The sequence below is a fragment of the Scomber japonicus genome, chromosome 15 (genome assembly GCF_027409825.1).
Source record: "Scomber japonicus isolate fScoJap1 chromosome 15, fScoJap1.pri, whole genome shotgun sequence".
Classification (NCBI taxonomy): Eukaryota; Metazoa; Chordata; class Actinopteri; order Scombriformes; family Scombridae; genus Scomber; species Scomber japonicus.
In genome coordinates this window covers 17,068,030-17,085,529 of record NC_070592.1, presented here as the reverse complement: position 1 = coordinate 17,085,529, position 17,500 = coordinate 17,068,030, and the positions used below count along the sequence as shown (strand labels likewise).

Genomic DNA, 17,500 nt, shown 5'->3' with positions numbered 1-17,500 from the left:
CGAGATACTCAAACTGCATCTGGTAACAATTATGTCGGGTGGAAATCAAAGCATACTGCTTTGTTAAAACCTTCAGCATGCGTAATGAGAGAGCTGGGCCTTTCCTCCCTCATCGCACGGAAGCCCCGACGTTAATTGTGGAGTGTGAGTGTTTGGGAGAGAGGGAGAGAGAGGGAGAGACAGATACAAAGAGAGAGGGAGAAAGTAAATACCAGAGACTGAGAAAGAGAGAGTAAGTGATTGAACAAGACCAAAATAATGCCTCTGTTGAAGAGAACCAGCACTACTAACACAGACTTGAGGGCTCTGAGCTCTATTTTGAACGGCAAGGCCTTTGATTATTTGATTCTAGTGCTCTTCATGCAAGTGGTTAAGTATGCACTTCTAAGTGAATACTGGGGTGTAATTTGCTCGTCACAGGCTATATGCACGTCATGGCAAAGCTCCAATGGTTTGTAAGCGTGGGTGTTAATGAATTTGTTGGGGGGAGTTGTCAGGAATGACTGCAATTTGAAAAGGCTTAATGCAACTTGTTATGCTGATGGTATTTTGGGGTTAGGGTTTACTAATGCATCTTCCCATGTGTGAGCACAGGTGTATCTGATCAGTTTTAGTGTGTGCTGCTACGTATTTTCCATGTGTGATTTAAGGTGGAATTTCTGCGGTCTGATGTACAGTGTCCTGTCTTCGCTTTAGAATTGATTTATAGTTCAGCCTCATGTAGCACCTGCTGATACTACCACCATTGTATTATATGCAGGGATGCACATCTCCTTAACGTTTCTTCTCTTTATACAGATTCCAATACCACAGTGCAGCGTATCTGCTGATACTGATCATCAATCAATATCTGAGCTCTCTCTCCCCACATTTACAATATCTATTCTTCATTGAATAGAATGCCTAAGGAATGATTTTTATGTAAGGTAAGATAAGGTCAGGGTTGCTGAGTTGGTGGTCTGTTTTTTACTAAATGAATGTAACTAGCAGTGGAAACACTGACATTTATGTTGTTGTAGAACACAGAAACTGTATTTTATGGTTGGTTTAATGATTGGTTATGTTGGTACCTAATCCACTTTTAAAGAAAGCCAGATTAGTCTGTCCCTAATTATATGGATGTACAGTACATCATCAGTTTCTATGGTGTTTTAATTATATACTCCACATTGATTGTGTTTACAGTCTTTTATTCACTTTGTGACAGAGAGTGATAGTCACAGCAAGCAGAAGTTGTGTTACAGTATGCAGAAGATTACTGTGCCTTCCTATAGCTTGTTTGATGTTACTTGCACTACTGGAAACTTGTACTGTTGGAGACAGCATAAGTAACCCAAGCTGACTAATCACAGTTTTTGCAGCCTTACAAGATATCTCTGTTGCTGCCATAACCTCTTAATGCAGAGCTATAAATCTTGCTTTACTCACATGTGGTGGGGGTGTAGGAGCTGTTGCGGGGTGCTCCTTGTGTGCTGGGTGGGGGCGGCATGGTAGGGGGGGTCAACCTGGACTGTGTCTTGACGTCCGCAGGTGAGTCGGGCATGGTGGAGCGCTTCCCAGTGCGATCTGAAAGGAAGATAAAGAAGACATGGGGAAGATTATAACAATGTAAGAAACATAACACAGTCATATAGTTAACATAGGAAATAAGCTGCAGTTCAAGGCAACACATTCCACATCTGTGTGCCTAGACAGGAACTATGTTGTAATTTGACGTAAGCAGGACAGCAGCAGGATTTAATTTGATAACAAAGCGCCTGTGAGGTACATGAGACAGACTTGATTTGGAAATAGATGGCTCAGGCTCACCACATCATATGTCTGTGTGTCTGGCCACAATGACACTGATGCATATGCTCAGACTGTCAAATGAGAAATGAGAGGAGAGAAAGGAGAGATTCACAGACAAACAGGAGCATAAATCTGCAGCGAGTACGAGTCTCATTCCACCACCATCTGTGCCATCCTGCGTGCCCGCTGTACAGAACGGCGACACAGCAAACCCCCCTCCTCTGCTAACGACTGTAGTGCTCATTACACACACACACACACACACACACACACACACACACACACACACACACACACACACACACACACACACACTCCTAATGCTTGTATTTCTGGATACTATACTCACATCAGGACAGTAACAGCAGACAACTAGTCAATGAGCTAATTTCAGATTGCTGAAACACAAACTAACATGCTACTCTTGTTTTATTCTTCACTTCTTAAATTGAAATTATTCCACACTTCAGACGCATCTTATGCATATACTCACGCTACTTATGAGGAATTTCGAACATTATCAAAACATAATATTTCTTTTATGATATGCCTATTTGGACCTAATTCAGTTGCTTTGTGTTTAGCAGATAACTGACCACATCTAATGTCTGAGAACAACAACAAGACGTTATCAGAGTCTTGCACTGGCGTGAGGGCTGAGCCCATACAGTGCAGGATAAGATACACAGCTTCTCTCAGCAACTGCAGAAACAAACCAACAATATCACAGAGTCAACAGACTGTCATCAACGGACACTGTGGCACATTGTGAAAGAAAGATTAGAATAATGGAAAAGAGGGGAAAAAGGGTGCAGACAAGACAGAGGAGGAACAGGAGGAGCCGCTAGAGAAACAAAAGTACTATCTTTGACATTGGGATCACATAGCTGTATCATGGAGTGAATCCATGTGCCTTGACTCAAAGATTTACACACAAACAAATGCACAGTAAAGGCACACACTCTCTGTAATCAGGGTAGTAAGGGTGCATGTATCAGAAACAGGGTGGTCCCTGACATTCTTTTCATGACGGAGACATCAAACACTGTGTTTGTGTTAGTGTATGTGCATTTTTGCTTGATGAATATGCACACCGTTATAGTTAGCATGCAACTACGTCTATTTGCATATTTTCCCTCAATGTTTGTGGACTTAAATGTGTAAAGTCTATGCAACAGAAGACACATAAATGATAGTGTTACTCTCTGTAGACTGTTTGGATCCATAGTGTTAAGTTTAGGTGAAATGAAAGAGAAATACTGATGTGAAAGAGACAGGATGGCCTAAGCCTGTTAGCTTGGTCCAAGCCTCAGTAACACTCTGCCTCGCTGCTGCTGAGGTGCACTGTGACTAAGTATTTTAGTCACGCTAGCTCGGCTTTAGTAGGCAGGCGAGTGAGAGATGGAAATGTCACTGAAATTCTAAGTACGGAGCGCCCATAACTCCATTTCCAAAACGTTTAGGTCACTTTTGTTTATTCTGCATTTTGACCCTTTGAGGAATAAGTGGAAGGAATAAAGTGTAACTGAATGAAACAATCAATCATGTCACAGGAAGTATACAAGATATAAATACATGGTGATTACACCATGAAGCTTCATGGCTATGACATTTTGAAAGTGAGGATTAATTTCTTAGCTATTTTCTGCAAAAACACTAGTTGCCTCTGCATCTTCAGTGGTCTTCCACAACTGCTTTGAAGTGATTTGAAAACCAATATGCTACTATCAGGAAATGTATTTGTTGTTAAATTGTGATAAAGACTGAAATCAGGAGGTGCAAATACACCCCCCTCCCCATCAAAGACTGTCCCTCACTAACATGCTCTCTTTGGAGCTGTTCAAGGAAGGCTTGACTGATACAGTCACTGGTAAGGTTAGATTTATCTGGCTTCCAGCAGACTGGCACTAACACTAAAGGAGTGGTGGGATGAACTGGGAGATGTAGACCAGGACTGGGAATCTAGATGCCATAAGGCTTGAATTTAGGCCCCTTTAGACTTCCTGGGATAGATCCAGTTTCGACTAAACATCTAAAATTAGTTTGGTTTGACTGCAAAATGTTTTTGAAATTAAAATTTTATAAAGAATTTATGAATTTAAGCTCATCATTGTCATACTATAAAATAAGCTTTTGCTTGGCAAATGGGGATTGAACTGAAAGGCAGAGAAAAACCGAATAAATTGCAGGAGAGAAGCATGAATGGATACACAGTCGAGACTAGTGGAAAAAAGCTGGGTGATTAAGAAAGCAGAGAATGGAGGAATGGAGGTGAAGGAAGAGTCAATATGAAAAGAAGACAGAGAGAACAGAGACACTATCCAAACCATTAACTGTCTATTCACTGCTGATCTTCTGGTAACTCACTCTTTCCCTCTCTACTTATTTCCTCACACACACACACACACACACACACACACACACACACACACACACACACGCACACACACACACACACACACACACACACACACACACACACACACACACACACACACACACCATCCCCCAAACCTGGCCAGAACCAGAAAGGTTTACTACTCTAATTTCACCACAGTAAAAAGTCTGGATTGGATTATTTATTTTATAAACTCAGGATATAGCAGAGTAGCTAGTGGAAACATATAGTCTTACCTCTGGCTGCCAGCTATCATATCCTGTATGCCTGCCTAAAATTTGATGTATGAAAATACAAGGTCATTAAAAAAGACGGCCGAGTGACAGGACCCAAGGTAATTCATCATTTTCCAGTCAAACACAAAGACCTAACATGTATATACTTAATGAGCCCAAGTTAAATAGAGAGAAGTCACCACATCACACATGGTTGTACTTAAATTGTTTCGCTCTTTCCATATTTCTGTATATTGGTTTTTCTAATTGTGTGGTAATTTTTGGCACAGTTCACTTAATCTATAGTTAGATAGTTGGACACCAAATTAGGATCCAAATCATTTTATAATTACCGTCATCTTTATGACTAGATAAGGAAATGGGTAGAGTAAATGACTCACATCACCACAATGTTATTTGGAATAAGATACTGACCTCCAGCAGTACCCAGAGTGCAATGAATACAGCATGATTCATTTTCTTTTTCTTCCAAATTGAATCAAAGTGGGGATGTTTTAAGACAAGGCTAGAGTATCCGTTTTTACGATATAACTAATTTAAATGAAGTAAAACAAACCTTTGAACATTTGCTCACAATGAAAACTTAATGTTCATTTTAAGCACAATGTTAAACATGTTAAGTGGGGAAAAAAGCACAAAAGTCTGGACTCAAGATCCACCTGAACTTCTTCGTGGTATTGCAGGCCCTGCGGCAGTGTGAAAAGATGAGTTTGGTTATAGGCTTGTAATTGGGGATTAACACCTGGGTCAGTGTTATGATTGGATGGTAGTTGTCGAGTGGAGATGAGAGAAATATAAACCCTGGAAGCATTTGAAAGTCATCCGCAGTCCCTCAGGTGAAGAAGATGAAGGATAAATAATTAATTAGCATGAAATCCATGCACACAGTAAATACACATTCATACTGGCAACATGTTCTCTCATTCCCCCCCCCCCCCCCTCTCTCTCTCTCTCTCTCTCTCTCTCTCTCTCTCTCTCTCTCTCTCTCTCTCTCTCTCTCTCACGAACACACATACACACACTTTTGTGATTTATAAGCAACATCGTTTTGGATTTGATTGAGAGCCCTGTAAAGCATATAAGCAGAATAAAATCAATAGCTTCATACTAACCAACAAGGGCTGCACCCACCTATTCACTCAACAATTACTATTCCACTTGAATCAATAGCAATACTCCCTCCACAAGGTAATTTACTCTGTCTTTGGGAAAAATAAAAATACATCTTACAGCTGAAGCACATTATTGAAAACAGCTCACAGCATATGACTGGGCGCTATCCATCTTCATGAGCGGATACAGCATGCGTATTTTAAAATATAAAAATACATGTGCAGACAACAGCCAGACAAGCCCTCATTTTATTACAGCAATAGAGCAAGGCTGAACAATAGCAAGCTACTTCATGCATAATTCAATTCAAAAAGCACCACCTGAACAAGCATCCTTAAACAACCTTGAAAACAAAGTTGAGCCTCTTCCCCAGCCTAATACATCTGTTAAAGGTTAATGGCTGAATTTAATGCACATGTATTGTCCATTTATTAGCCCTGTTACTGCCCCGTCAGTTTCATATTGTGGGCAAAGGAGTGGATGGATGGTATTCCAGGACTGGACAGGTATTGATGTGCAGAGCTTAAATGGAAAAGGGTGATGAGTGCTTTGACTTTCCCTAACTCACTTTACGACTTCTCAGAAGCACTGTTGTCCAGGAATTAATGGATTGAAGAGGATGAGGACGGTTGTTGAAGAGGCATCCATTAGCTATAAAGGAACAGAGGAGCCTCTCAAATTTCTGTTGATTCACTCGTGCACTTCATACAGGGAGAGGTGCCAAAAGTTTTGATGATCATGTTCATGAATGATAGCGATTAACGTCTCACAACAGCCACTTGATGTGCGGTTTTATCTAAAGCATCATACAGAGCTCTCAGTGCAAGTATTTGTAATACGGGTTGCCTGAAACCCATGAGACTGTCAGAGCTGTAATGATACTTCATTAAATGTATTGGGTGTATTGTTAGCCGTCATATCATGTGTCAAAGGTAATTACACAGATATCTGACTGAATTATAAGCTCCCAGGAGAGACAAGGTTATATTTGCTTTGACAACATAAAGTCAGGATTACACTAACAGCAACAGCCCTATGTAGAGAGAAGTCTTTTGGTATAAACCACCAAATTCTCAGCTTTACTCCATGTGCTCTTTGTTAATATTTGAGACTAAAACATCAGAATTTGAATACGCTAACCTCTTCTCTTATCTCCAAATAGACGTACAAAAGCCTGCTGTTAAAATAACAAAGCAAAAGTTGAATTGCAGTTGTTTGTAACGTCTTTAATCCTTTTATCTATCGCTCAATCTATCTCTCTAACTCAGTATGCAATCCTAGAAATGAGACAGAAGCCCAGACAACTACCTGCCACTCACAAAGATGTCTTCACACTTACATCACCCGTTTGCAATGTTTGCAAAATCTCTTTTTTCCTTCGCTTTTCTCTCTCTCTCTATCTCTCTCTCTCTCTCTAGCTCTCTCGCTCTTGCTTATATACCTTCTTTCAGCCAAGCTCAAAGAAGGGAGATTTTTATCCCCCCGCTGACTTGTGATACACGCCTTTTCTAAGGTTACATGCAAGTTACATCACTTGCCTAAAACAAGGTTGTTGCAATGAATGATATCTAGAAGGAACGTGGTCCCTGAGAAACACTTCGATATGTTACAGAAAAGGACTTGGCTAACCCACAGCTTGAGGCCAAAAAATACAATGATATATCAAAACCTTGTGGGTTTCATCATCACACACAAGACTATGAGGTCATTTCGTATTCAAATCACAGGGAAATGAGGACAACACTGCCTAACCTTGATATTTTAGATTATTCATAAAGACTACAATGACTTCAAAGTCTATCATCAGGAGACAGAGTCAAACAATCTCTATTACACACTTCATAAGCTAGAATTGCCTCTGTGCGTATGCGTGTGTTTGCATGCGTGTATGTATGCGCTATGATCGTACAGTTGGAGACCCGGAAAATGATGTGATAACACTGGCAGTAATATGCCACTCGAGAGTACTTCACACAGGCAAATCCCATTCTTCAAAACGACAATGGATTTCAATCACGCTGGGTGAATTTTCGAGAGTTGGCGGCTGTGACATAAACAATTTACGGTGCGCTGGCGCCTGTGTGAGCACAAGATTGTATTAGTCAGACATAAGATATCATCATTATGGAGTTAAATGGAAAAATGCATATAGACTGACCCACTTATGCCCTGCACACACACAGGCAAACGTATAATCTAGACAGCGCACACATTGATATGTAGGTGGTGAAGTGAAAACCGTGAGGCGCAGAAGCCGTGGGAAGCCTGTGAATTGAGCACTAATGTCCACAACATGCCAATGTCTGTGCAAAATGGTGCCTCTGGGTGTGTTATACTAACGCACACACACACACACACAACACACACACACACACAGTATACAATAATGTGTGAGGAGAGGGAGCAGGACAGATAGGTAATGGAATAGATGAAGCGATACAGAGATGGCGTGATAGTGGCTTGTGGTGATTGCTCTGTGTGCTGGTTACAAATGTGGAGAGAGGGAGCAGGGGACAGACACAAGAGAGAGATTAAAATGGAGAGGATGAGAGGACGGATGTGTTGAGGGACAGGTGAAAAGATTGAGATTCAGGCCGAGTACACAAAGAAACAAGAGAAATCTATCGGTATGCAAGTGATGTAACCCCTCTTCTCTTTCCATCATTCCCCTCTTTTGGACCCTGCGTACACACACATACACACACACAGTCATCGGCAGCCAGATGGAGCAGTATGCAGAGCATGTCCTATCAAACTCCACCCGCTTGTCAAGAAGATGTATGGATGCAACGCCCTACCGCAAGCCCACAAACACACAAATACATACATAAATACACAGCTGCAAAGAAGCATGCACATACTGCAAGCAGTGCAGCACAACTCTCTCTCTCTCTCTCTCTCTCTCTCTCTCTCTCTCTCTCTCTCTCTCTCTCTCTCTCTCTCTCTCTCTCTCTCTCTCTCTCTCTCTCTCTCTCTCTCTCTCTCTCTCTCTCTCTCTCTCTCTCTCTCTCTCTCTCTCTCTCTCTCTCTCTCTCTCTCCCCCCCACACACACACCAACAGATGCAGGATGCAGAGGAGAGCAGTATCATGCATTTCTTTGGACTTCTCTCTCTCCTCATTTCTGCTCTTCCTCACTACGTTCCTCCCATGTCTCTCTCGCTTTCCCTGTCTTCCTCTCTCATTTTCTTCATGTCTGTCTTGCCCCTGTTTTTGCTCTCCGTTCTTTCACTTATTCCTTCTGCCAACACACATTCTTCTAGTTTTGGTTCCAGTTCACTGGTGGCTGTTGCCTCATCTCGCCTCCTAGCAAAATGAAATGATGGGCACAGTGTAGTTTTCCATGCCAGGTATGTCCTTGTTATTCAAGAAGTCAATGCTAATATCATTACTTTACATGTTACTCCATTGGTGCTTTGCTCAACTATTTGATGACATTTTTAATCACACCTCAAATGTTGGGATGTCAAGGTTAAAGGTCACTGAAATAACTTTTCTTTATTATGACAAAAAGGCATAATTAAGCTTGTCACATTTACTATAACTTCAATGAAACAACACTGCATTACAAATAACCATATAGCAATACAACAAACACAAACTGCAGGGGAACTGCTGTGATTTCCCTTACTAAATGTTTTTAAGTGTAGTGTGCTGTCACTCTGGCTAATTATGACACTATCGTCCCCTAATATCATAAATGCGTAGACTGTATAGTGTGTATATGATGAGTAAACTAGCGAAAAAGTGATGGTACAATACAGCAAGAGCTTTGCAAACAGATGCTCCTGATCTGTGTTGACAGTCCTTTGCATCTTCCACCATATCTGTATTTTTCTCTCAGTGTAACATCGTGTGTTTACACTTTTTCAAGCCAGCAAAGACATAAGGAGATTTCTCAATCACACACAAAGGTCTGAACACCATCTGTTCCATCACACAAACATTAACACGCACATTCTCACACAAAAATTACACAAATGAAACACACCTCAGACTACACACACACACACACACACACACACACACACACACACGCTCATGTACACACTGGACAATAAAACATATGCCGTGTATAACATTAGAAGCCCTTCACTCTTTTTCAAAAAGATAGATTTATAGTAATGTCTGTTTTACCCATCTGTTGAAATAAAGTCTCTCTAGCAGAGAGAAGGGGGAAGAAAGTGTTAAGGAACAATAAAAATGATTCACAGTGCCCGTTACGCGTCCTCTCAAATTGAACCGATTCCTGCCTCATCTTGTTGCCAGGCAAAAGTGAAGTACAGGACCTTGTAAAAGAAAGACAGGCAATGGGAATGGGTGGGGGATAGAAGAGGGTTCAGAGAGAAGTAAAGGTAGAGAAAACTTGAGGATATGTACAGTTTTTTCAATATTATAAGACTACAGTAGGAACATATTTTAAGCAAATATTTTTCCATAGCAGGGCTTGGTGCTGCTGAACATGTTTAGAAAACACTATCGAAAGCATTTATGTAAAACTGGTCTGTCATTGCCATTCATTAACAACATGATGTCAAAATAATGATATAAATGTTACGTTTGGGGGGAAAATGGAGCAATACAAATCAGATGTAAGCCGTGGTGAGCTCTGTTTGGCCATTTGATGGAAGCCAGTCTGTATACAGTTTAGTTCATTTCTGATGCCATGCTCACACAGGGCCAAGTGAACCCAATGAATCTGGGTGTTTTCCCAGGCAGGACTCTACGCCAACAGAGAGGGACTCGCACAAAGTACTCAACATACATCCTGATGCTGTGGATACTGACAACACATGGCTTTATTTTTCTATGCTTCACACACAGCCAGTGGGTTACCAGTCTTGGCTTTTTTTAAATGAAGCATATAAGAACAAAAATAAAAATTGTGTAGTAAACAACAACAACAAACTCATTATGGGACTCTCATTGTAAGCCACGTATCTTTATATCTTCTATTATATCTTTTATAAGTTTTATAACCACAAAGCTTTTCTGCTGTCTGTGCCGGCATACAGTGTACTGTGCAGGCATGTGCACAAACACTCTATGAACTGCTTGACCCTTGTAGCACAAGTACAATGTAAAATCAGTGATGCATCCACTCCATCTCTAAGCACAAACACATTGATACACACCGCTACCCACAGCCAAGTGGCAATTTGTATTTTTTTTGCCTTCTACCATTTGTCCCCCATAAGCTAGATGGAAACCTCTCTCTGCAGCCAATTTGTATGTGTGAGTGTGTGTGTCCATGCTAAAAGGAATCATATCCCTGTCTTCAGGAGTAAAATCAATTTTCAACAGACAGTAAAGGCGCTCATGTTTTACATGACAGTTATCTTTTACTATGTGGGGAGAGAGAGGCACACTGAGAGAGAAGGATGGAAGAAGGGTGGGTGGATGGAATGATATATAATGCTGGCTAAGTTAGAGTGCAGTTACTGTGTGTGATGGGTAGGAAAACAGACAGGATGAAAGCTGAAGGAAACGTGGAAAACAGAGTTTTAGGAACGAGGGAGGAGAAAGAAGACGATAAGAAAGAAGAGGTGGAGATACAGAGAAAGAAAGATGGATGACCACAGACAACAAGAGATTGAGAATCAGAGATAACATTAAGCACCTATGAGAGACAGATGGGGAAATCAAATGCGAGAAGCAGAGGATGAGCGCGGAAAAAAAGAGGGCAGAGGCTAACAGTAATGGAGGGGGGTTCCTGGGGGGACAGTGGGGGGAGGGAACCAGTCCGTCAGCCTAGTGTTTTCAAAATATCACATGACGGCCGCCATGTGTTGGAAATTACTGCCGGTTAACTATCTTCCCCAAAACCGTTCCGAAAAAATATGTCTGCAATTTATGAAATGTGTTCCAGGGCCTGCAAAGTAGAACCAGATTTGCAAAACAGAAAAAAAAAACCTTTACCCCTTACCGCCCCTTCTCTGAAACCGCTACTCTCTTTTCTCTTTACGCTCCCTCTGCTTCTCCACCCCTCCCTCTCCTCTCCCCTGCAGGAGAAGATGTTTAAAACGGGGTCTTAGTCACATCTGGTGAGCAGGGAGCCAGAGAGTGGTGGTTGGTGTGACCTCGCATCAGGGCATTTCCAGGCTTACATAGTGTGTGTGTGTCTGTGATATGGCTAATGGCTCTGAGAGACTGAGTATGGCTGGAGGCGAAGACAGCATGCACACACACACACACACACACACACACACACACACACACACACACACACACACACACACATTACCACCATGACCATTCCAGGTCAGCAATGTGTATTTGTCTTCTTTCATCTAACCATTACACACTTTCTTCTCAGCTCTTTACTGTTAGCGTTTCACCTTTCACTGTCTCACCTCTGTGTCAGCCGACAGACGGCCATCTGAGTCCTCTGACAAATGAGGAGAGAGGTTCTCAAAATGGGCAAGAATACCAGTTCACACCAAAGCTTTGACATACACTGACCTTTGAAACATCATTGACACATGAGTTGACAACAGAGTTGCTGCCTGTATTCAAAACTTCTGGGCACTACACAAAATAGGTGGTATCGGGCTTATTATTTAAAAGCAGAATCCAATTTATCTGTATTTCATTTGAATATGAAAATGCTTAAGACCATCAGTAGTTTAATAATTTTAGGCGCCCTGACATACATTGTTTGAAACAGAAGAGTCTTTTGTTTACAGCATGAAGCATAAATGCATCATCTCAATTTAATATTCCACTGGTAAAGGTGATGATTTCAACATTATTTGCATCTCAATGTTGTTAACAAACTAGGAGACTGCACCTCAGTAATGGTACCAACATTTATATTATTTGTGTAAAACCAGATAAAACCAGTCTGATTTCTAATTAGCTACGAGCCTCAGTAATAAACAGTAAAAGTTTGCTCAAAAATACTGTTACCGTACCGTTACCGTCTTTGCTCTGCAGGAGGTGCTTCAGATTACTGTCCTTCCCACATCCACAAACAACAGCAGTTTTTTAACCAGTAAAACTCTGAACTCTGTCCCCACACCCATCACTGACACCACTATTAGCATCATCAAGACAATCCCACTGTTTTTGTTTTTTCTGTGGCATAAACACAAATTCATGCACACACACACACACACACAGACTCACACAGACTCAGACACACAGCCTAACCGCTCTCCAGTGCTACAGATGGATGCCACCACTCTCTCTGGAGCGTTGCCAGCGCCAGCTAGTGAACAGCTTGCCTGGCACAGTGCTCTGTGTGTGTGTGTGACTGATTGTGTGTGTGCCTGCAGAAACAGTAGCGAAATAGCCTAGCACAGATGGGTGGCCAAAATACACCCCCTCACACACATACACTCCCCCAGCCCCAGCATACACACAAACATGCAACAACACAGACACACACGTGCACACACATATGCTCCAGAATAGACACACACACACACACACACACACACACACACACACACAGTGTCTCGGTTCTGCTTAAGTGTTCCCGACCTGGCACAAGCTGCCGCTTGCACAGCTGCTTCCTCAGAGGCACGCACACTTATAGACACTCACACACAGTGTACACACAGCAGAGGATTGCAGTTACACATGCAAATACATCTGTGCTTAGTTTACACTTCCTGTTTAAGGCATGGGAAGTATGAAGTCCACACTCCACACCCACATCCACCCACATACACACACACACACACACACACATGCAGCGCTGCCATCACCACTCCCCCTCTACTACACACACAAGCCCACACACAGACAGACAAACATTCCTGTGCATCTGCCACATGCACACAAACACACACACACTGATACAGCGCTTTATCCTCGGTAGTTATTCAGCCTTGTATGTATCTGCTTGTTGTCTCGACACACGGAGAGAAAACATCAAGGCGTCGTGCTGGAAAGCTTCCAGTGCTGGCAACCTGCCAGCAGAGGCCTATAGATCAGCATGATCATAGGAATGTGTTAAGAAACATCACTCTTTAATGATTTGACAATGAAATTAAAACATGAAAGCTTTTGCTGGAAGAATAGAATCAACAGAGTGTAATTAGAATGCAGCTGTGCACAGTTGAAACCGTTTAAAATGCTCAAGGTGTGATGTGAATTCTTGTGACAGGCAATCTGATGTTGCTTCATGCCTTGACTCTGTTTTTTCATGAGATGCAGCTGTAACAGATTCATGAAGTGCTGCTTCTGAACAATGAATTCCTGGAAGCAGGAGGTTTTGTGTTCATTTAAGGTGAAAGGACGCTCTCTTAGGATCAAACCAAGAGAGAGAAACTTCACCAACATGAATAAGTCAGTTGGTAGACAGCCTGCCAGTCAGTCAATGAGCTTATGTGGCTGGCAGCAGGTACCCTCGCCCCAGTACATAGGGGAGAGCATGGTGGCTGGCGGTACCAACTGTGCATTGGGTAGCTGTGCCAACTCTGCCAGCCTTGCAGTGTCTGTTTGCCAGTGCCATCTGGGAAGAACAGCTATGCGCACATACAGTACCTCTTCCCCGCTCAGAGGGCACAGACACACACACACATACACATGCATGGATGCACACAAGAAAGCAAGGGCAGACATGCACACCACATAAATGCAGCACACACAAATATGCATGGTATGACACACACACGCACACACACACACACACACACACACACACACACACACACATAAAGACACACACACACACGCACACAGTCGGACATTGACAGCTCACCATCTGTGCGCTGCCTCTGACTTCTCCCTCTGCTTCATTCTCTGCCCTTGTTTTTGCTTTCATAAACTCTCAATCCCTCTCCTCCCTTCCACACATTCTCTCCTCATGTCTCATCTTATTGGATGAGTTTCCAAGCCGCAGATTCCTGTGTTATGTCATGACCACCTGTGTATTGACACTTAACATTTTTTTTTATATCTTGGCATAACAGATTAAGACATGTCATTACATTGACAAGTCTTTTTTTTCTTTCTTGGATACACAGTCTTTCCTATAAACCTCCTTTCCTCTTTTGCTCAGTCTCTCTATCCCATGTACAGCTGTGTCCTTAAGTGGTATATTGTGTATGCATGAATATACAGTACTTAAGCTTACACACTCACACAAACACACATCAGCTGATCCGTAAAAACGTCTCACATAGACGTGTGCAACCGGAAAGAAAGATGAAAAAAATACGCAATATGGAAAATAGTGAGAAGAGAAGAAGAAACATCTAGTCCATCTCAGTCAACTGACTCAGAGCAGAGAGTGAAAATAAGAACAAGAGTGAGAAACCAATATAGTGAGAAGAACAGAGTGACAACAGCAGTTTGAATTTATACAAGAGGAGAAGAGAGAGGAAAATAAAAAGGAGGAGGAGAAGAGAAGTGGGGAGGTAATATGAGTTCAGAACCGTGGAATTCACATCAAAGAAAAGCTAAAACAGGTCACTGTCTTTACCCGAGTTTAGCCTTGGGTGAAGCTCTCTTGCATATGTTTCTCATTTAAACCCTCTGAACCACTGTTTGAAAAGGGAGGCCATGAAGGACATGAATACTATACATGCAGCCAGTATCCTTCTTTTGTAGTGCTTGAATATATTCAAATGCAATTAGTTCATTTGTATGTATGTATTGAAAAAAATCACTATTCTTTTCCATATGTTCTTACATTTATCCTACTATTTTTATTGCTACATCACAGTGTAACAGCTTGACTTTTTGAATACCACCAAGCTATTACTTTTCTCCTCTACAACACAACAGCTGTAATATTTTCAATCACAAATCTCCCCTCTCTTCCTATTCCTCGCTCCATTTATTTCTTTCCCTCTCACTGGCCGCCACTACCTGCAATAAATGATTGTTTCTCCCACCATCTATCCTTCCCTCCTCCTTCTCCTCCTCCTCCTCTTTCCTTGCTCGTCCCTCCTCCCTCTGCGTAACACCATCAGAAAGATCTACGATTTAACACTATTCTATTCCTATTATTCTTACTCTCCACAGCTTCTTTCTCACTCATCTTTTTTATTCAGTTTCCTCCCTCCTTCCTGCTTTCTCTTTACCACCTCCAACTGTTTTCACCTCTCAGCTCTCTCTCTGTACTCGTCTTGCCCCCCATCCCTCCATCCACCCTTCTCCCCCACTAAAAAAAAAAAAAAAAAAAAAAAAACACAACATACTACGGCAGCAGCAGAAGAAGTAGCCTCATTACAAACAAGGAAAATCCATTTGGAGCAGCCGTCTGCTGCTGCTTCTCTGGCCCCCTCTGAACCCTCTTGAGTAGCAATGCCCCACATCTTTCCTCTTTCCAGCACTGTTCTTCTCTTCTCTCCCTCATGGATTTCCCCTCTTTCTAATTATTTTCTATCTATTTTTCTTTTTCTCTGTCTTAACTGTTTCTCAATTCCCCGCCTCTATACATCCTTCAGATTTGTTCTCTGTATCGTTAAGGCCTAACATCACAAAACATCTGGCACCGACATAGAAAAACATGTAACTGTATGTAAATAATTATGAAACATATTCATGCATTGCATCAGAAATCTTAATAATAGATGAATAATAATGATGCATTTTTATCTTTTTTTAGAATTTAATTACAGTTTGCATGTGATTATTGATTTAGACAATATAATTGTGTCATATCCTATTATCATGTATTACATACATTTTCACTGAAATCAGTAAATATTGCATTCAGTTAATTTACATGATACTTATGGTAAATATCAGATGTAGCAATAAGGTACCAAAGTCATAAAAATTTGAAATGCATACTTTTAATGTGTAATGTATTCTGTACCTACAGGAAACATTTATCATTTTTGTTCAGTGACCTCAAACAATAGCGTAAGTCCATTCAGTTAAACTAATGGATTGGATCAATTCTCAGCAGTAGTTTTTGCAGTTATAAAATGAATCACCATACCACTTCCTGTCATTTTCTCTGTTCTCCTCTTTATTTCTTCCCTACACATCCCTCTCTTCTTCTCCCTCCGTGGTTGCTTTCTTTCTTTCTCTCTGTCTCTTTCTCTCTCTTTCATTTAAAAGCTCCTCGTTTCTTTTCACCCCTCATTCCTCCCTCCAGTGCTCTCTCTGCCTCTCTCACCCTCTCCTTCTGCTCTGCCATCATCACAACATCTGATTAACATATGTCTGGGCTTTCACTCCTTGTCAGCTTGCAGGCATCTGCACACATGCACACCCACACAAGCGCACACATTCACACAATCTCATGCTCCATGTCTCAGGTTCAGGAGGGTACAGGACAGAGAAAAAGGCATCGAAATCCCTCCGATCCCCAACAAGCTTCACGTTCCCTAGTGAGCTGCTTAAAATGCCAATAATGGAGGAGAAAGAGAAAGGGATAAAGCAATGTAATAAGACAGAGAGAGAGAGAGAGAGAGAGAGAGAGAGAGAGAGAGAGAGGTGATAGAGACAGATGAGAGAGAGAATATGTGTGTGGTGTGCTGATAAACAACAGCAGTAGCTTCACCAGCTCCCCTGGGACTTGTAGCCCCAAAAATTACTCACGTACACATAGTCTCTCTTTAAGCTCATATTTCCTTCATAAGCAGACATTGATACAATGGATTTAGTTTATTCAATAAACATCAGTTGGGAGCTTAACTCCATATCCACCTTCCAGTTAATGTAATCAGAGATCTGTTATTGATTATTTTCAACACTGGTGCCAGGAGAGCCTACCATGCTAACCAGTACCAGCCGTCACAGTTAAGCTATACACAATCAGTGGTGGAAGCTTTTTTACCTGATATGGATTTATTGGCTCGCAGCAGTGACGAAATCATTTCATACGTGTGGAAGCACAGTGTTTCTGGATGCTTGAGCCTCTTTTCAAATCATTTGTTCTCACTGCTCTGTCTCAGATTGCCTGGAATCAGTCCCACTTTCACCATCTTGTCCGCAACAAAAACATGTAATAACAGCAACAGACGTCGGAAACCAAACAAATACTTAAGTGAGCAG

General features: G+C 41.6%; 1 protein-coding gene across 1 annotated transcript in view; it reads right to left on the bottom strand.

Annotated features, from left to right (window-relative positions):
- runx1t1 (RUNX1 partner transcriptional co-repressor 1) overlaps positions 1-17,500 on the bottom strand; it is a 52,764-nt gene that overhangs the window by 18,459 nt on the left and 16,805 nt on the right. Inside the window, exon 2 of the mRNA XM_053334011.1 lies at positions 1,429-1,566. Within this exon, the coding sequence (XP_053189986.1) occupies positions 1,429-1,566 (138 nt within the window). The remainder of the gene's footprint in view (positions 1-1,428; positions 1,567-17,500) is intronic.